The sequence below is a fragment of the Lissotriton helveticus genome, chromosome 9 (assembly GCF_964261635.1).
Source record: "Lissotriton helveticus chromosome 9, aLisHel1.1, whole genome shotgun sequence".
NCBI lineage: Eukaryota > Metazoa > Chordata > Amphibia > Caudata > Salamandridae > Lissotriton > Lissotriton helveticus.
The window spans coordinates 100,126,748-100,144,415 of NC_136070.1; the positions used below are offsets into that span (position 1 = coordinate 100,126,748).

The 17,668-nt window shown below is 43.6% G+C and overlaps 1 protein-coding gene across 2 annotated transcripts in view; it reads right to left on the reverse strand.

Annotated features, from left to right (window-relative positions):
* LOC144782644 (mucosal pentraxin-like) overlaps positions 1 to 16,681 on the reverse strand; it is an 81,439-nt gene extending 64,758 nt beyond the window's left edge. Inside the window, exons 1-2 of one of the 2 annotated variants that reach the window (XM_078662002.1) lie at positions 16,576 to 16,681; positions 13,096 to 13,167 (exon numbers count right to left, since the gene is read on the reverse strand). In XM_078662002.1, the coding sequence (XP_078518128.1) occupies positions 13,096 to 13,153 (58 nt within the window). In that variant the 5' untranslated portion in view covers positions 13,154 to 13,167; positions 16,576 to 16,681. Of the gene's footprint in view, positions 1 to 13,095; positions 13,168 to 16,467 lie in introns of both variants that reach the window. The other variant, XM_078662001.1, reaches the window with a different exon arrangement.
* Between the last annotated feature and the right edge of the window lie 987 nt (positions 16,682 to 17,668).

Here is a 17,668-nt window from a genome sequence, read left to right on the forward strand (position 1 = left end):
GGGACTGGCTGTGGCATATTGTGGGTGGTCGATGAAGTTGTCGTAGAGTGTCTTGATCTTGAGATGGAAGTAGGTTCCAAGCTTGTTGCAGAGAGGTCTTGGGACGGGTTGATGTCTGTGGCTTCGCTGCGTGGGTTGGTGAATTCCTGAATGACACTGAAGAGTGCATTGGGGTTGGTGGAGTTGGCGAGGATTTTGTTGTGGATGAAGTTCCTTTTGGCGGTTCTGACTTGGTTGTGGTAGTCTGTCATGGCATCCTTGCAGGTGGAATAGTTATCAGTTGTCTTGGTGTTCCTCCAGTTCTTCTCCAGGCATATGCAGGTGCGCCTGGCTTCTTGGAGATCAGTGGTGGACCAGGCGTATTTCCTGGTGCGCTGTTTAACGGGGTTGCGTAGCAGGGCAAGCTTGTCTGTGCAGTTGGAGATCCAAGTGTGGAGTCCTCTGGCCAAGATATTTGTTTCGGATGCTCGTGTTATGGTTGTTTTGGGTGAGGGTGGAGTTCAGTCGTTAACCTTGATCTAGTTCCTTTGTGGTGGGCGGGGGGCTGGTTTTGGTGCCTTGGGTTTGTCGATGGTGAAGTGAACGGAGGGGTGGTTGGTCCATGGTGGTTGCGTTGTGTGGCTGAAGTGCAAGCGGTTACCTGCAGCGAAGATGGTTTTAAGGGTGTGTCCGGCTCTGTGTGTCGGTGTGGTGATGAGTTGGTTGAGCTCGATGTTGGTGAGGTTGTCACAAAGGACGGTGGAGTTGGGGTCGCTGGGGTTGTCGAGGTGGAAGTTCAGGTCTCCAATGAGTATGTAGTTAATTGATGCGATGGCATGGGGTGCGATGAGGTTGTTGATGGTGGTGGCGAAGGGTGTGCGGGGGCCAAGGGGTCTGTAGATGAGGGTTCCTCCGAGTGTGGTGTTAGGGCTGGTCTGGATTTGGAAGTGCAGGTGTTCGGCGGAGGGGAAGGTTTCGCTGGAGGTTGTGAGGCAGAGGGTGCTCTTGTGGGCGATGGCGAGGCCCCCTCCCGGGTGGTTGGGGCGGTCCATCCTCTGGATCTTGTATCCCTCCGGGATGGCGGTGTTGATGTCGGGGGTTGAGGCGGTATTGGCCAGGTCTCCGCGAGGAAGGTGATGTCGGGCAAGAGAGAGTCGAGTAGGTTTCAGATCTCTATGGCATGTTTGTGCTAGGAGCGCTAGTTGAGGAGGATGCATCTTAGGGTGTCGTTAGTGCTGGCATTGGGGGTATTGGAGGCCGGGGTGGTGCTGAATGTCTGGCGACAGTGGAGGCAGGAGAACTGGCCATGGGTGGTATTTGGCGAGGCCTGTTGGCAGTCTCTACGACTTCCAGGACTGAGTGCGAGGAGGGTGGTCGCGTCGTAGCGATGGACGGTTGGAGATCCAGGGTTACTTACCTTCACAATATTTTTGTCCTCAATATTCTTGACAAGATATTTTGTCCCACAATATTTTTGTTTCCGATATTCTGTCTAAACACCTTCTCATTGAAATGCCCTTTTTAGGCTTCTCTTAAGACACAACCTTTGTGCAAAGTGATGATTCTCATACTCGGTAGCAATGAAGATAAACTGTGCAATTGTGTAAAACAGTGGCACAATAAAGTGTGAGGTCTCTTCACCTGGCTGTTAACATACTTTCTGAAGCAGTATTCAGAGGCAGACGAAAGTGCAGACCTTGACAACAAAACCTTCTTAACGTGCAGAACAGAAAGCCCACTCTTTAGCCAAAGCTGCTAACAAAAGGCAGTGCTCAAGAAGAACTAATCATAAGTTCTTTGCTAAAAATTACTTCATGGAATTTCTAACAGTAGCCGTGTCTCCTTCCTCCTCACTTCAGTGCATGGGCATTCACCTCTATCCATAGAAATGCAGGGAAAACACTTCTATTGTGTGGAAGGTATCCTCATTCTCCATTGTGTACTGTACTAATCCAGGGACATCCAGTACTCAAACTCACACAATACACAGAGTCACAGTACCACATGTGCGCTTTACACAAACTGCATGCAAACACACTAGCCATGGACACAGAATATTAGTGCAAGGTGCTGGGTATACACAGTGGAAGATTTCATGAGAGGGGCCAGTAGACCACATTCTCACTGACAAAGGGAAAAAGGAAAGTCCATATTATAAATTCAACAAACACAGTACAAGACCACTATGCTTTATGAGATAAACCTAGTTTATGGACAGTAGTTCATACCTATTATGAGGGCATACTTGGTGCATCCCTCTAGTTCACAGGGCAGTTCCTCCTGGACCTTGCATTACCAGGGACAGGTATAGGCCTTCTTGTACATGCTAGATTAGCATACTCCAGTTGTCACATTAAAAATCATGAAACTAGTTTCACATGCCGGCGGACACTTAGGCAAGGAAAGCTCAACCTTATACCATGCAGAGGACATTCCTGTCTTAACAATGCTTAAGTTCTTGCCTAAGTTGGACCACAAGACAGCCCTGTAGCAATGTGGTAGTATATTACAGTCTGAAGTTTTGGTTATGGAAATGGCCTTCTAACTCAGATGTGCTGGCATTGTAGACCAAGGTTAAGAGTTAGTTATTGGCTTTCTCTATGAGTATGTTACCTTTACTATGCAGTAATTACTACTTGGCACATTTACCACACATTAATTACAATGCATGGTACTTTACCCCGCAAAACTTAAGCCCATTGGATTTTATCATGCAAGACTTTAGCAGACATTATAAGGTAAGTTAGGCAAATATATTATTATTGAGTTATGGAAAGGGAGGTTACTCCACCCACATTAATCAGTAATATGTGCCCTAGCAGATATATATGAACCTTAAGTGGAAGCTGCAGTACAAACAAAGTCAAAACATTAATAAGCCAAGAATCTGACTTGTTCCATTGATAATGACTTTCAGTACAGTCTGACCCATCTTGAATCTATTCAGCCAGACTTTGAAAACCCAACAAGAGTGACTGTAACATCTAGGATGCACAGGCTGATGCTCTCTGTAAGAAATTGGTGGTGGGAGCAGCATTCTAATAATAAACACAATCCTTGTCAGGGAGAACCACAAAAGTTACTAAATAAACATGTGCTTAATCCTCTAGTAGCTTGGCACAAAGCAGTCAGGCCTAGCTTATGCAGCAGTCAAACAGTAATAAAGTAAAAAGCAAGACAAGAAAAATCCCAAACCAATTGAAAAACATAGAGTAAATTTTAATAAATGACACCCAAATGACAAAAGTCCCAAAAGTAGAACCATAGTTATGATTTATAAAGATTTATATCAAAGTAGTGCCAAAAAGCACAAAGCAACACTTGTGGCTATCTCGTAACACTGGACCAGAGGAAAAGCACAAGTTCAGGCAGATCACAATGGAGAGCAGGTCAGGTTCAACGACCAGGTTAGTCATGCTGAAAAAATACCTTCTTAATTCTGTTGTGAAGAGTTCTGTTCGCTTTGGATGAGGCCGCATTGAGGAGGCTTTTGGTGTGCAGAGCCAGTCGCAGATGGTCCTCACTGTAGCACAAAAGCTGGTCAATTCTGAAGCATTAACTACCCTGCTCTTCGGTGCAAAGAGGTCACTTCATGGTTGCAGGCAGGCAAAAATGGCTGTTTTGTTCACCTTTTCTTTATGATGCCATCCAAGGGTCCAGAACCTAGGAGGCATCTCTTGGGGATCAGGACTCACTGCAGCAGAAACTAGCCCCAGGTCAAAGGCAGGTCCAGTTGGTGCTGTCAGCAAGGAGGCCTCTGAAAGCTTGTTGTGTTCTGTAGCTCACACAGGAGATAATCCAACTGACCCTTGGAGCCACTCTGAGTAGCCAGGGATCAAGGAAAACAGGTCCAAATCTTCCTTTTTCAGGCAGCAAGGCAGTTCTTCTTCTGAATCTTCCACAGATATAGCAGTGTTCTGATGGGAGCGTCTGAAGATGATACATGTATTCTTGATGCCAGCTTTTGTGTGGTGTAAAATCCCAGGCCTACTCTCAAACTAGTTCAGGCCAGTTTTCTCCTCATCCAGAATTTAACTCGGACCTGGATAGTGGGACAAAGGCAAGGCAGGCCTGGTGTGCGATGCCTTTGTGTGGGCTGCTGGCTGTAATAATAATAATAATAAACCATTTATTGAGCGCATGGTTACACATAAAACAGTGTGTCCCCGCGCTAATTGCTGCTACGATTTCCAGAGACAGATTGATGGTAGAGCCATAAAAGGGGAGAGTTACGCACTGGGAAACAGGAATGTCTTAAGTTTACCTCGGAATCTCGTTTCCGAAGGTTCCATGCGAAGATTTAGCGGGAGTTCATTCCACTGTTTAGGGGCCAAATATCTGAATGAGCGGCCGCCCATCCTGGCCCTCTTGATTCGGGGAAGTTTGAACAGCATCGTGCCGGAAGATCTTAAATTCCGGGTGGGACGGTGTATACTAAGAAGATTCTTAAGATAATCTGGGCCTGTGCCTTGTGCGATGCGATGTACAAAACAGAGTACTTTATATTTGATCCGTTCCCTGACTGGGAGCCAATGAAGCTTTGCCAGTACGTTCTTCCCAGAGGCTCTTCGAGGAAGCCCAAGCACAAGACGTGCGGCGGCATTCTGGACGCACTGAAGTTGGTGGAGGCCTTTCACACTCAGGCCTACTAGCAGGGCATTTCCATAATCAAGGTGGGGGGTCACCAAGGCATGGACAATAGTTTTTCTGGCACCTATTGGAAGGAGATCTAAAACCTTACGAAGGACCTTTAGCACGCTGAGACACCTCCCTGTCACCTTGTTGACGTGTGACTTGGAAGAGAGGTCCGAATCAAGCATAACGCCGAGATTTCTTACCGAATCCACAGGAGTGGGCGGGCTGCCCAGCTCTGTAGGCCACCACCTATGAGACCAGGCAGATACTGTTTTGCCCACCACTAATAGTTCTGTTTTTTCGCCAATAAGGCGCAGGCAGTTGTTGTCTTTGAAATGTAATCAGATCAAGGTACAGCTTCTCCATAGCCTTCTTGTCAGGAAAACCCTCTTCCTTCACACCTAAGCCTTCTTGGTCTCACTGTCTGGAGGCAATACACAACCCACAACTGGAGAGTCCTTCACAGTCATGTGACCCAGGACACTGGCAATAAGTCACATGTGGATAAGGAAGGAGAATGCCAACTTTCCAAAGTGGCATAGTAACTAAAAATCTAACTTTAGTATTAAAAATAATTTAAAATTACAATTAATTTGTAATGTATAGTCAATTAATACAAAAAGTTAGTCTGGGAAGCCAGGTAAGTGGCACAAGTGCAAATTTGGTTGTTTTTACTCAAAGAATCAGTGTCTGACAATAGTCGCCTGTTCTGGAAGTGGGCAAATCAGCTCATGGTGTCGTCAGTCCCACAAAGTCGTAACCTTTTAGACAGTACGTCATGGGAATCTTACATTACTTGTTTCTACAGCACCAATATTGATTCCATCTATGTGGTACCAGTATATCTTGAGCAAGCAACAGCATTGCCACACCTCACAAACTCAGCCAATTCACTGTTAGTTCTATTTCTGCAGCTACTGAAAAGATTACCATCAGGGGAAGAAGTACCCGGCTCTGGGGATGAATGGCTTATCTACCAGAATTTTCAAAGCAAACCCTCAATTCTGGAGGGACAGAATGAGTAGTGTCTTTGACACTGTTTTGCTAACCAGTCTGGGCTCCCTATCCAGGCAGGGGTCATATATCTTTCTCATTCACAAAACGGGGAAGATAAAGCAAACTAACGTCTGATTGCCCTGCCTGATTTTGATGCAAAATTCTTTGCCTCGCTAGTTCTTCAAGATCTCGAGGTCTAAGCCTTCGAAGAAAGCATAATTCTATGCTTCCAGACAGGATTCCGTAAATACACCGGGCCCATGGACAACATCATAACATTGGCTCTCCAAATCCACTCGATATTGGCCAATACGCGTGTTCTGCATACCTGCTTTTTAGATTATAAAAAAGCCTTTGATAGCAATGATATGTCATGGTTGTGGCAGAAACTATGCATCAAGTTTCTCCTGACAAAAATATTCAACGCCATCACCGCTCTTTATTCGAACAATTGAGTGCAAGTAAAACAAAGTGTGGATGGCCCTCTGTCCAACAGCGTCCCCATTCCCAAAGGTCTAAAACTGGATGGTGCAGATTTACAAGCCCCTTGGGCCTCCTTGCACCGCCATTGCGTCACTTTTTTATGCAATGGCGGCGCAAACAATGCGGCCAATGTACATCTTGGGAGATGAGTCACGTTGTAAATCCCTGGGTCACATTATACTTGCCCCAGGTACAATTTATGCAGGCTAGGCGTTCCGACGCAAAAAGCCATGTAGAACTAACGCAGTGAAATTTACAACATTTCACTGCGTCACTCTACGCCTTCACTGCGTCAAAATCCCCACGCCTGCTCAGACCATTAGAAACCAGTCAGTCTCACAACTGCTTTTAGGTAGAGCCTAATCAGCGCGCAAGCGCTGCTTAGGATCTGAATTTTTGGAATCGGTCTGTACTTTTTGGAAAACTTGTGTATGTACTGCACTGTTTCCAATGAGTACTCGTACATGTAAGGTATCCACCTTGCAGGAGCGTGCAGCTTCCCCATCTATTTCCAATTATCGTGCTTGTGCTTGCTAATTGGAAACAGATGGCCTGCAAGGTAGGTGCCGTACATGCATGAGTGCTTTCACTTTCTTGCCGGTTCCTGTCACCTCTAAAAAAAAACAAGGAACTTCAATGTCAGAAAGGAGTCGATTTACAAATCGGACAGTGGTTTGTCGGCATTTACTAGATACAATTGGGCTTCCCAACTATGCACCACAATCCCTTGTAGAGGTTGCTCTGCCACAACAAATCGCCCGCGGAGAACAGCCTTTGACCGAAGCCTGCTCGAGCCAGGCGCCCCCCCTCATGATTCTGGCTTGGCCTCTATAGAACTCATTGTTAAACGGCAAAAATATTTCTGTTTATTCCAACTAGCGCAAGTGTTTACTGGCACAGAAACAAGGAGGGAAGAAGGATCTGGCTTTTATACATTAAAAAAAATCCAGAGGGTGCGCGCTGTGTTCTTGTGTGTGCCAGTGCCTCAGTCCCCATCTTGTTTTGTCTGGGTCGGAGGTGTCCGGCTTCCTTTGTTTTTCACCTCTTAGAGTTCCTAGGCTGGTTTTGGTTGAGAGCACAGGCTACAGAAATATGATAACAAACAAACGGACTGCTTTTTCACTGACAAGCTTTTGTAAACACTGCTTTTGTCCAAGAATTCTCAGGACGGAATAATTCTCTCCAACAATGTAAACTTGCATGCTAACTTGACTTTTTAAGGACTGTTTTTCAGAGTTGTTTTAAGTCTTTGTCAGGATGGTTTTGGAATTGTATTAGCTTTGGAAACCTCTTAGTTTTTTTGCTGCAATTTGTGTGTTCTGCAAAAATTTCTCTTGGCTTATGTGGGATAGCTGGGTTGTTTGATCTCGGGGCAAAGATATGTTTCTAATGTAATGGCCACAGATTAATTTTCCAGTTTTAGCACTCCGAGGTAGACTACGCCTTGTATCCCCCAATCACGATAAAAAGAATAACGCTGAATAGTGTTGCATTAATGCTTGTGATCAGAGATTTTAGTTTGTGGTGTTGGTTACATAAGTATGCAGTATTACCTTCTAAAATCTTACTTTGATCCGGTTTCACTAATTCCAGGGAGGCAGGGGCTCAGTCTTGTCTTCAGCCAGATGCACAAGGAGCTTGGGTGGGGGCTGAGGCTCTTAGGGTCTACTAGAGTTCAGTTTATTAACTCATTCCAGCTGAAGTCCCAGTTTATGGTGGCATCTCGGGCTGTGATGCCAGTCTCTGGGTAGTGGGCAGCCTGGGGGTGTAGGCATTTCTTAGACATTTTAATGTTGTGACCCACATTTGGGCTCGCAAAGACTTTGCCTCCTTGACTTGAGAAATAGAGATTCATGCCATTGATCCATTCTTGAGGGGGATGGGGGGCACTTCCGTTCTACATCTGCTTCTAGGTGCTTTGGTGAATCAAATTTTTTCCCTCTCGGAACACAGGCATGATTGAAAACAAAGCAAGCAAACCACAGCCTAAAGAAAATTACATACAATAATAAGGGCAAAACTGTGATGTCAATTAGGCAATGAGACCAAAGTCAGACTTGTCCAAAATGTCACTGAGAGTTAGGAAGTGAAAAACATTCTCTTTAGTCAAAGTTATCCACAATTTTTTATATTGTATGTGGGTCCTATACCAACCAGGCTGGCTTCTGACATGAGCAAGCTGGGCCAAAGAACAAGACGCCAATTTTCAGAGGAATTTTCGAAGCTGTCTGCACTAAGGTCATGCAAGCAACACCGCCCCTCTCACCAGGCTCCATTGATTCAGTTAAAGTGGTTTTAATAATGTATTACCATGTACAGACATTGTTTTTAACATTCCGTCTGCCCCTCCCATGCCTTCATATCCCCCTCCCACCCCATGCAGCCTCACACCAACTTGGCACCAGCGTGATGGAGCGAAGCTGTGGGTGAATAGAGTGAGTTTGGGAAGATGCAGAGATGTCGGGTTCACAGCCCCATCACCGCTCTGATGTACTCAGCCTGGGACAGACCTGTGAACACATAAGTGGCTTCCTGCTTCCTCATTTTGTTGATTAGCAGCAGCGAGGGCCCAAATACATTTGCTATCCTAGCGAAGGCAGACTGTGCATTCCATCAAATAGAAATAAAATAGTACAATGGCAGTGAATGCAAAGTGACAATTATGTGGAAGCAGTGGAAAACACTTTTTTTCACTGCTTTTGTAATTCCTGTGAATAATATTTATTACATTCTTGTACATGTATAACCAGTACATTTTGCCGCAGACTGCATTTAGTAGAGTGAGTATGAGATTCCACAATTCAGAACACGTTCAAGCACAATTTCTAAGGTGACCCACCCAGAGACCTGAGAATGGAGACCCTTACAGCTGCGGCTTAGACGCCTCGAGCTGGCATACTGAACATGAGATGGGCTGCCCTTGTCATCTTGGGCTCTCACAGAAAGTGCCCCAAAAGATAACAAGCATTGGCACAGCCAATAGGTCTCGCTTTTGGGACCTTAAAAGTATTTAGTTATGCAGCACAATATCCTTGTTGCAACAACATCTACTGTTGCATGGCTAAACTCTTATAAGATCCCAAAGGCGAGACCTATTGGCTATGCCAATGCTTGTTTTAGTAGCGATCTATAGTGAATCAAACCCCCAACCATATATACAAAAACCTTTATTAAACTCCTATAAATGAAGTTTTTAAGGCTGGGAATGGGTCTATTTTATGTGGGGGAAATAATCTAAAGATGGAATCTTATACTGGCAGGAGATTCATGCTGCTTCTGCCCTTAACAGAAGGAACCACTGGCTGATGTATTGTGCTCCTGCCCTGGGTTTGCGTAGGAAAGGCAATTTTGGCTCAAACCATTATCTCGAGAACTGTACATTTGCTTATGTCAGGATGCAATCAACCATTGTTTTGAAGAAAGGGACTGCAGGTTTACAGTGTGCTTTGTGAAGTTTATGGATATGGTGGCTGCTAGAAGCGCCTCACTCGCAAACCCCGTGTCCGCTGACATATAACACATATGAGACCTCTGATAAAATTATACTTGGTACTGTGCTATGATTAATATTTTTAGAACCCCCCCTTTTAAGTTTTAAACACCCGACACATGCTTGGTGTATATGAATTGCCTGTGTTAGATGCATGAACTTATGTGTTTAAAAGATTTGAATGGTTTTAATTAAATAAAGATTTTTTTAATTATAATGTACAATCATTTGTAATGTAAAAGCATTTCTCTATCTGCTCCCAATCTGAAGTAGGCACATATAAAAGGTACTAAGGTAACCCAGTGTTAGTCTTAGGGAGAAATAGGCCTTACAACAGTGAAAAACTACTTTAGGAGTTTTTCACTGGCAGGTCTTGTAAAACTTAGACCCATACACTATACGTTTTGAATACATGCACCCTGCCTCATGAGCCTTCAGGACCTACCTTAGGGGTGACTTATAAGTATGGAAAGGAAGGTTTAGGCCCAGTGGCTTAGCTAGCCCTTTAGCTGTCCATGGCGGTCCCTGCATTTGCTGTCCACAGCGGTTGTAATGAAGAGCAGAGGGAGGTTGGGGGATGCTTGCGATTGCAGCCCCGAAAGGGCAGATAAACTAGTGGGGCGGACAGCCCCTCCCACCCTCCCCTTGCTATGCCACTGTTTAGGCCTGGCAAAAGGTTTGAAAGGTTTATGTTCCCAGATCAAAATGGTAGTTTAAAACTGTACTACAGGCTGCAGTGGCATGCCTGAGACATATTTCAATTAGGTACATCAGTAGTGGTCAGTGGCGGCACAATGAGTGTTGCTCATTACCCATTAGGTGTAATACAATTTTAACAAGTCTGAAGGAGAGAACGCAAGCACTTTAGCACTGGTTAGCAGGGCTAATGCCAACAAAAATGAGTTTAGCAAATTAAGGGAGTAGAGGCAAAAAGTTTGGGGGAATACAATGTCAAGGATGTCAGATCCTTTGCACAGCAAAGTTGGAGTCGGCATAAAATCTTTACTGCTGCGTCTGCTTTTCCGTCACCGGAGTCTGTAAGAGTGGCATCCTGATATATTATTAAGCCTTGAAATCCTAATTCAGCTTTAAGACAATTTACCAGAAGAGGGAAATTCTCTAAGTGTTGTCGTTTAATCTGCATACAGGGGCAAGGCAGTTTTTCAACGTTCCTTAACTCTTTTCTAAGGACTTTATTGCTTTCAGCATGCACAGCCATGTAATTAGTCTCCTTTCGTTGATAGTGAGTAAATACATCTTCTCCCTCCTATGTAGAAGGATCGTGAAAATTCAATTTTTGCATAATGTGCATAATTGCTCTGAGTCTTCGACAATAGTATAATATTGTTCCAGAGTTAGGCCTGCTCCCAAGGGGACTCTTAGCTCTTTAAGGAAACAGCACACAGATCATATCCTGCCGCTCCTGTTGTGTAGTATAAATCTCCCTGAGCCACAATCTCTTTATCTAGGTATCTTTTCTTAGCAACAGCTTTTGTGCAAGATTCTCTCCCCATCTCTATAGCCATCTTCCTGTACTCCCATTTCTAGGCAACCAAGTCTCATGCTGGTGGAACTCTCACAAGATTTTGATCAATAACTTGTTTTTTTACAACAGACACGATTCAGAAGCTGTTCTGTTTAGTTCAAAGCCAGCAGGAGGGCAAAAACAGGTAACCTTATTTTGAACAAGCATTGCAATGCCAATAGGTCGGGTTTATGAATGAAAGTGTCTCTTGTGTCACTGATGGGTTTAGGCACTCAATTTGTCATGATTAGTCATCATTAGGCATGGCTGTATATATTAGTTAATTATTTTCTTTGTTATGAAATCCTGGCAGACAGCTAAGAAGAGATTATCGCAGGAATTCTTAAAGTGCAAATCTTCTCCCCATTGGGCTTCTCAGAGCGCGTAAACAACACCAAATCCTTCCTTCCAAAGGTATTCAGTGATAATCAGTAGACTTTGATACAGAGAAATAACAATTCACAATAAATGCTTGTTGCTTTAACATTTACACTTCACAATCAATCTGCAATCTGTCAGACGTACTATGTTCATCATGAATTCTCAAATTTAACAGATTAGATCAGCATTCCCCAAATTGTGGGTTATAAACCCCTAGTCAGAAAACAGCCAATATTTTGTGGGTCAGGAAAGTCCAAGCAATACATAAAGATGCCTTTAAAAACTGCATTTATCTCATCACATTCCTTGCACTTCAAAGACAGATAAAATGTCAGGCTGTGTCTTCTGACAAATTGCTTCTTAGTTTTTTATTAAAGGGTTTGGGGTTTAAAACTCTCTCTTTGCCGACCTGGAAAGATTAGTAAAGTGAATTATGTGACAATCTTGTCTCATTTTTGTGGGATATAGCTTTATCACTAAAACTGTATGTCTGTGCAATTTACTGGCTAATTCAAAGGAAAATGTGGTGTCTGTAAATGACAGTGCGATCCCACATGATTTCATTGTTATACGGTCTAAAGTGTTGCACACATACTGTACAAATTGCCTCTAAGTTAAGCCTGACTGCTCTGTGCCAAGCTACCTGGGCGTTGAGCACAGGTTAAATTGGGGTTTTCGTATGCCTTAACCTGACATGGATTTTGGTTGTTGCTTGACCAGAGCTCATACCCCCGTCAACCAGTAACCCAATTTCTAACATGGCTGGACAGGTGAAATGATGGTAAATGGATGATGGATGGATGAGTGGGTGAAAGGATAAGCGGATGGATGAGAGAATGGATGGCAAAGTGGATGGGTGAATGACAGTGGATGGAAAGATGGCAGAGTGGATGGATGAAATGATGAATGGATGGATGGCAGAGTGGATAGATGGATGGCAGAGTGGATGGATGGATGGTATTGGGAAAGATTGAATGATAGATAAAAGGATAAATGAATGATAGAATGTAAGGTGAAATAGTGGATATCAGCGGGAGTATGGAAGGGTGAAAGAATGAACGGATAGGTGCCAGGATAGAAGAGACAAGGAAGCTCTTCTAGGGAGACTTGGGCTCACTAGCTACAATGGCTTATTGCCATCAGTGCTTTAATTCAAGGTGGGGGGTATTTTAATTTTCTGACTACTCCCTTGGATCTGCTACCCTCTGTTCTGTTAATCCTACAAGGCCGTATATGAGGCACAGCAGAACAGACTTCCAGAATAATCGTTTCTGACAAAGTGCCACCTGATGAGGTGTTCAATAGCAATTGGCAAACCAATAGTCGAACTTTTGGGAGCTGTGACCTATAGGTTTTGCCAATACTTGTTCTAAAGGGTTCTGTGTTTTCAAGATTTCTGTGAAGATAAAATGATCTGTTTAATGGGATAGATAGATCATATTTCTTTTATGAAATGACCCATATATTTTCCAAATGCCCCGTTGGAGGTGCCTAACTAAGCCTATGATTGGCACTAGTGCTGAACCAGCACAAATATCATTTGAATATATTTTAGCACTACATATGAGGTTCTAAAAATAACAGTTGATGCTTTCATACCACTAACCTGCTGCATCGGAAATGGCTCCTGTGATGCTAATCAGTAGCAGAAAATACATCTCCATGTTCTCATCTGTTTCTGCAACAGAAAGCATAAATGTATCGATTAAAGAGAACTTTTATGTAAATGTGATCTGTATGACCACATGCTCATATAATATCTTCATCACTCACAGACATTGCAGTTTTTAAGACACAGGGCCAGATACACTAAGCATTTGTGTTGTCCGTGCATCACCCAAGTCAAAGCAAGTGCTTTAATTACATTGACCAAGCCTCGATATTTGTGTGGCATTGCGTCATTTTGCACCCGCAAAGAAAAGCAAGGCAGGGCCTTGCATTACCCTGCATCGGGGAAGTGTTACAAAGTTGGAGCACGGGAATTCCCATGCATACTTTCATATATTTTGATGCAAAGCCAGATTTACTAAAGTCAATAAACCTGGATTTGCACCTAAATAGTGAGCCTCACCGACCTTGGCGCAATAAGGAGAAATATTTATATTTCTCTTTGTTACTTTCTGTTTGAATGTGTGCTGCATTCTCCAGAGCACATGGAAAGAGGAATACGCCTCTAAGTACTGTTTTTGTGCATCAAGGTATCCCTTCCTGCTCAAAAACGATCCTGACTAAAACGCAGACACCCTTACTGCATAACGGAAAGGTGGCTCTGTTGGCGTTAGTTTGTCATAACTGAACCAGCTCAAGGGTAGAGTAGAAGTGCTCCATATCTTATTAAATATGTCTCATTTCTGCTCTCCTTCTTTCACTGAACACAATGCAGCAAGTTCCCTTGCTACACTGCGTTGCGTGACAGTTTAGGACCTGGGCCACAGATCTCTATCTGTCATTCATTTGTTGCTCTCTTATCCATCTATGTGAATTGTATAGACTATGGGTCATATTCACTTGAGAAGTGGCGGAGTGAGGCGTTAGCCTCCATGATAACGCCACGCTTCGCCACTTCTGAAACGCAGGGCTGCACCATATTTACCACAACATTGTGCAGCCCTGTATTTTCCCCTGTGCTGGTGCTAAATGTAGCAGCGTGGGGCCAAAGCAGGCACCCTTGCACCATAGTGTAAGAGTGTCTGCGTTGAGGGGAAGATTGTTTATGTGCAGGAAGGTATCCCTTCCTGCACATAAGCAATCTTTAATTGGCATTTGGAAACTTCTATGTGTGCTGTTTAATGCAGCACACGTAGAAGTTGCAAAACGTCATTTTCTTTCACTGATTGTTTATAAGTAGGAAGGGACACCTTCCTGCACATAAACAATGAAAGGCCTTTTGCTGTTTGCATTTGTGCTGCACAATGCAGCACACAAGGAAACAGCAAAAACCAGGAGAAATGAAACATTTCTCCTGGATTGCGCCTGTTTACAACCAGGTTTTCCCTCGTCTTAATTTTGGCACAGCCCCATATTTACGCCGCCCTTGTAAATATGGGGTAGCATCAAAATCAATGGGTGTTGCGGTGGAACACCCACAGCAACACCCATTGTCCTCACCTTGCACGCTATTGTAAATAAGGCAAAGCACATATCGTCACAGGCTTGTAAATATGCTCCTTTGTGCGATGATCACAACAGCATCTTCTCTCATTGCAGTGTATTCTGGAGGATGAATTTTAATATTTTAATACACTGTTTGTAAATTAATCTATGACTCCATGAGATAAAAAAAGTCATTGTACTAACTACAAAGGTGTGTGCTATGTTTGTTGAGAAAATCTAATGGAATGAAAATCTTCCATTTATCTGTTTCTCTACTTTTTATTCAGTAATATGGGGTTAGCTATTATTTTCATTTTAAACATTTTTATATGTAATGAATAATTCATTCAATCATCTATTTTACAGACAGGCCCAAATACCAGCTTCTTAGGTCAAAAAAGCTAAGGAAAGCAACATCCCTTCCTGGTTCTCAATGCTTTGATTACTTACTAGTGATCTTCCTAGTGATGATATTAATTCCTAGTCTCAGTCCCAGTTCACACCCTAGTGATGGGCAGCCCGTTTACTTCCTAAGACAAACAAAAAAATGAAACTCCTTCCCCTCCACATTTATCTATTTAGGGCCACATCTGTCTAACATCCTCTTGAGGCAACCACCATAGCTGTCCAATAGAAAGAAGGGAACAAAGTTGGTTGGTTGGTGAAAGTTGGAAGGACTAGAACAAGAAAGAAGAGTCAGGGGAATGAGTTTACCAGTATAAAATTGATGCATTACCTCCTCATCATCTTCTCTTCTCACGTCATATGGACGATAAAATGTTACACCAGTTAGTACTCCGGGCAATCTACGACTGGCTTAGATTCATGGGAGTGTCGAGAGATCCTGAAAGATCACAAATGTCCTCTAAACATAGCAAATGTATTTTTCTACTTGGCCTTTAAATCTGGGCTTGTGTTTGATGTTCTCTCTCTCTCTCTCTATCTCTCTTTCTCTCTCTCTCTCTGTCTCTCTCTCTCTGTCTCTATGTATCTCTCTCTGTCTCTATGTCTCTCTCTCTCTCTCTCTCTCTCTCTCTCTCTCTATGTCTCTTTCTGTCTCTGTCTCTTTCTGTCTCTTTCTCTCCAACTCTATCCCACCTTCTAATTGGGGGTGGGGTCGCACACTACTCACACACCAGCGGGATCGCCCCTAAGGACTGTGGTAAGTGTAGTTTGTGTTCCGCGATGCATCTTCTTTCGATTCTCTGCTATCTTCGCCATCCCTGGACACGTGTTTCAGGGTATTTACCCCTCATCAGCAGGGATTAGGCCGTGTTCTGGGGTGCCGGTGGCTGCCAAATATTGCCAGGTGTAGTACCACTCAGGCGCGCAGGTGCGGGGTCCCAGGCTCGTCAGCCAACTGCTCGAGGGAGCTTTAACATTACAATTGGGGGTGGGGTCGCACACTACTCACACACCAGTGGTAAGTGTAGTATCCCACCTTCTGACTGATCCCATACATGTGAAAAAGTATTTCCTAATATCATTCCTGCTCCTGCAGTGAATCCCCCTTCACTAAGTACAAATGTGTATCAAACAGCACTGCTTATCTTCACCACCTGTTGAATCTACCAATACCTAGCCATTTAACAACATGTTTTCTCAAAGTCGATAAATTTAGCCAGCTTGTGGGTGGCCAGCAAACAGAGGTGGTGGTGACACTCGAATGACTTCAGAAATTTGCCAGATGAATTCATTTGATTACAAAGTTTATGTCTGGCAGCACATTAATGGCAAAGTACCATCATTATACCTGTTTCAAGTTGAGATATTTTCTTGAGCATGTTCAGGTGTACTTTGTTCATTGACTCCTAAGGAATGCACTAAACCAGTTTCATTTCCCAAAGGGGACCGTCAGAGTATCCAAAGCTAGCCATTCCAGCGCCCCATTGAGTTGCATCTTTCTAAGAACATTTAGATCCCAATATCTTACTACATACAAAGAACATACAAAGTGCACATCGCAAGAAACTAACATAATATCATGACTTACATATCCAGCGCTCTATAATCCTCCTTTCTTCAATTCGAGACAGCCAGTGCCAGCAAAGTGTCCTGCTGAGGATTAAATGCAGCTGGTTAACCAATCTGATTAGTCCACGTCACAGGGTTAAAGTGACATGTTATGCAATCCATGTAGAAGGAAAATGCTTGAAGGTATGGATTTTAGATAGGAACAATCCCGTAAAAGATAACAGGGATTAAAACGGATCGATTGATCCGTTCTTGAGAAACTCAATATAACCCATGTACGTTCTCTGGAAAGGGTTCATGTTTTACATTTTTTTGATAAACACAGTTCAAGCACCTAGTCAGGGGGAAAATATTTATGCAGAAATGTGGTGGTGTCTTGCCTTCAAATGGTGGCTCAGTGACCCTTGCTGGAAGCATGCATGGTTATTGGCTGTGCCACAGGCTCTCCCATGCACTGTGAATGAGATTAAAGTGGCAAACAGGAGTCTAGTAAAGTGTGTCAGCCAGGCGGATGCAGACGAACACTAGAGTGGGAGACACCAGAGGATAAATGTGTAGAAAATAATTCCTGAATTTGTGTGTGTGTGTTGATGTGAAGAACTGACCCCACGTCTTGTGGTGGACACAGCTTAATGGTGGTATTGCATTACATATTGTGTGAACAATGATGGTGCTCACAGTGATACAAAGTTGGCCCTGACACAATGGTGGTTAGTTCTTGGCATACTGTGGGCATTCAAGGCATGACAATGTGCACCACTGCTACAATCCTTGCTCTTGCCTAATGCTGGTAATTCTTGGTATAATGGAAGCATCCATGGTATTACAGTGCCTACCACTGGCCCGGGCAAAACAGTGCTAGTCTTTGGCAAACTGTGATCTTTCTTGCCAAAATGATGCCCACACCTAGTACAGTCCTGTCTCTGACATAATAATGCTAAATTCTGGCATGTTGTAAAATTCTTTGGCACGAGTGTGCCCACCCATGATATAATGTTGGGCCTGTTATAATGGTGATTGTATTGTTTCAATCAGCCTTTTCTAACATCTGGCATGGTGTTCCTCAAGGGTCTGCCAACCACCCAATTTTGTTCAACATATATTTGAGCCCA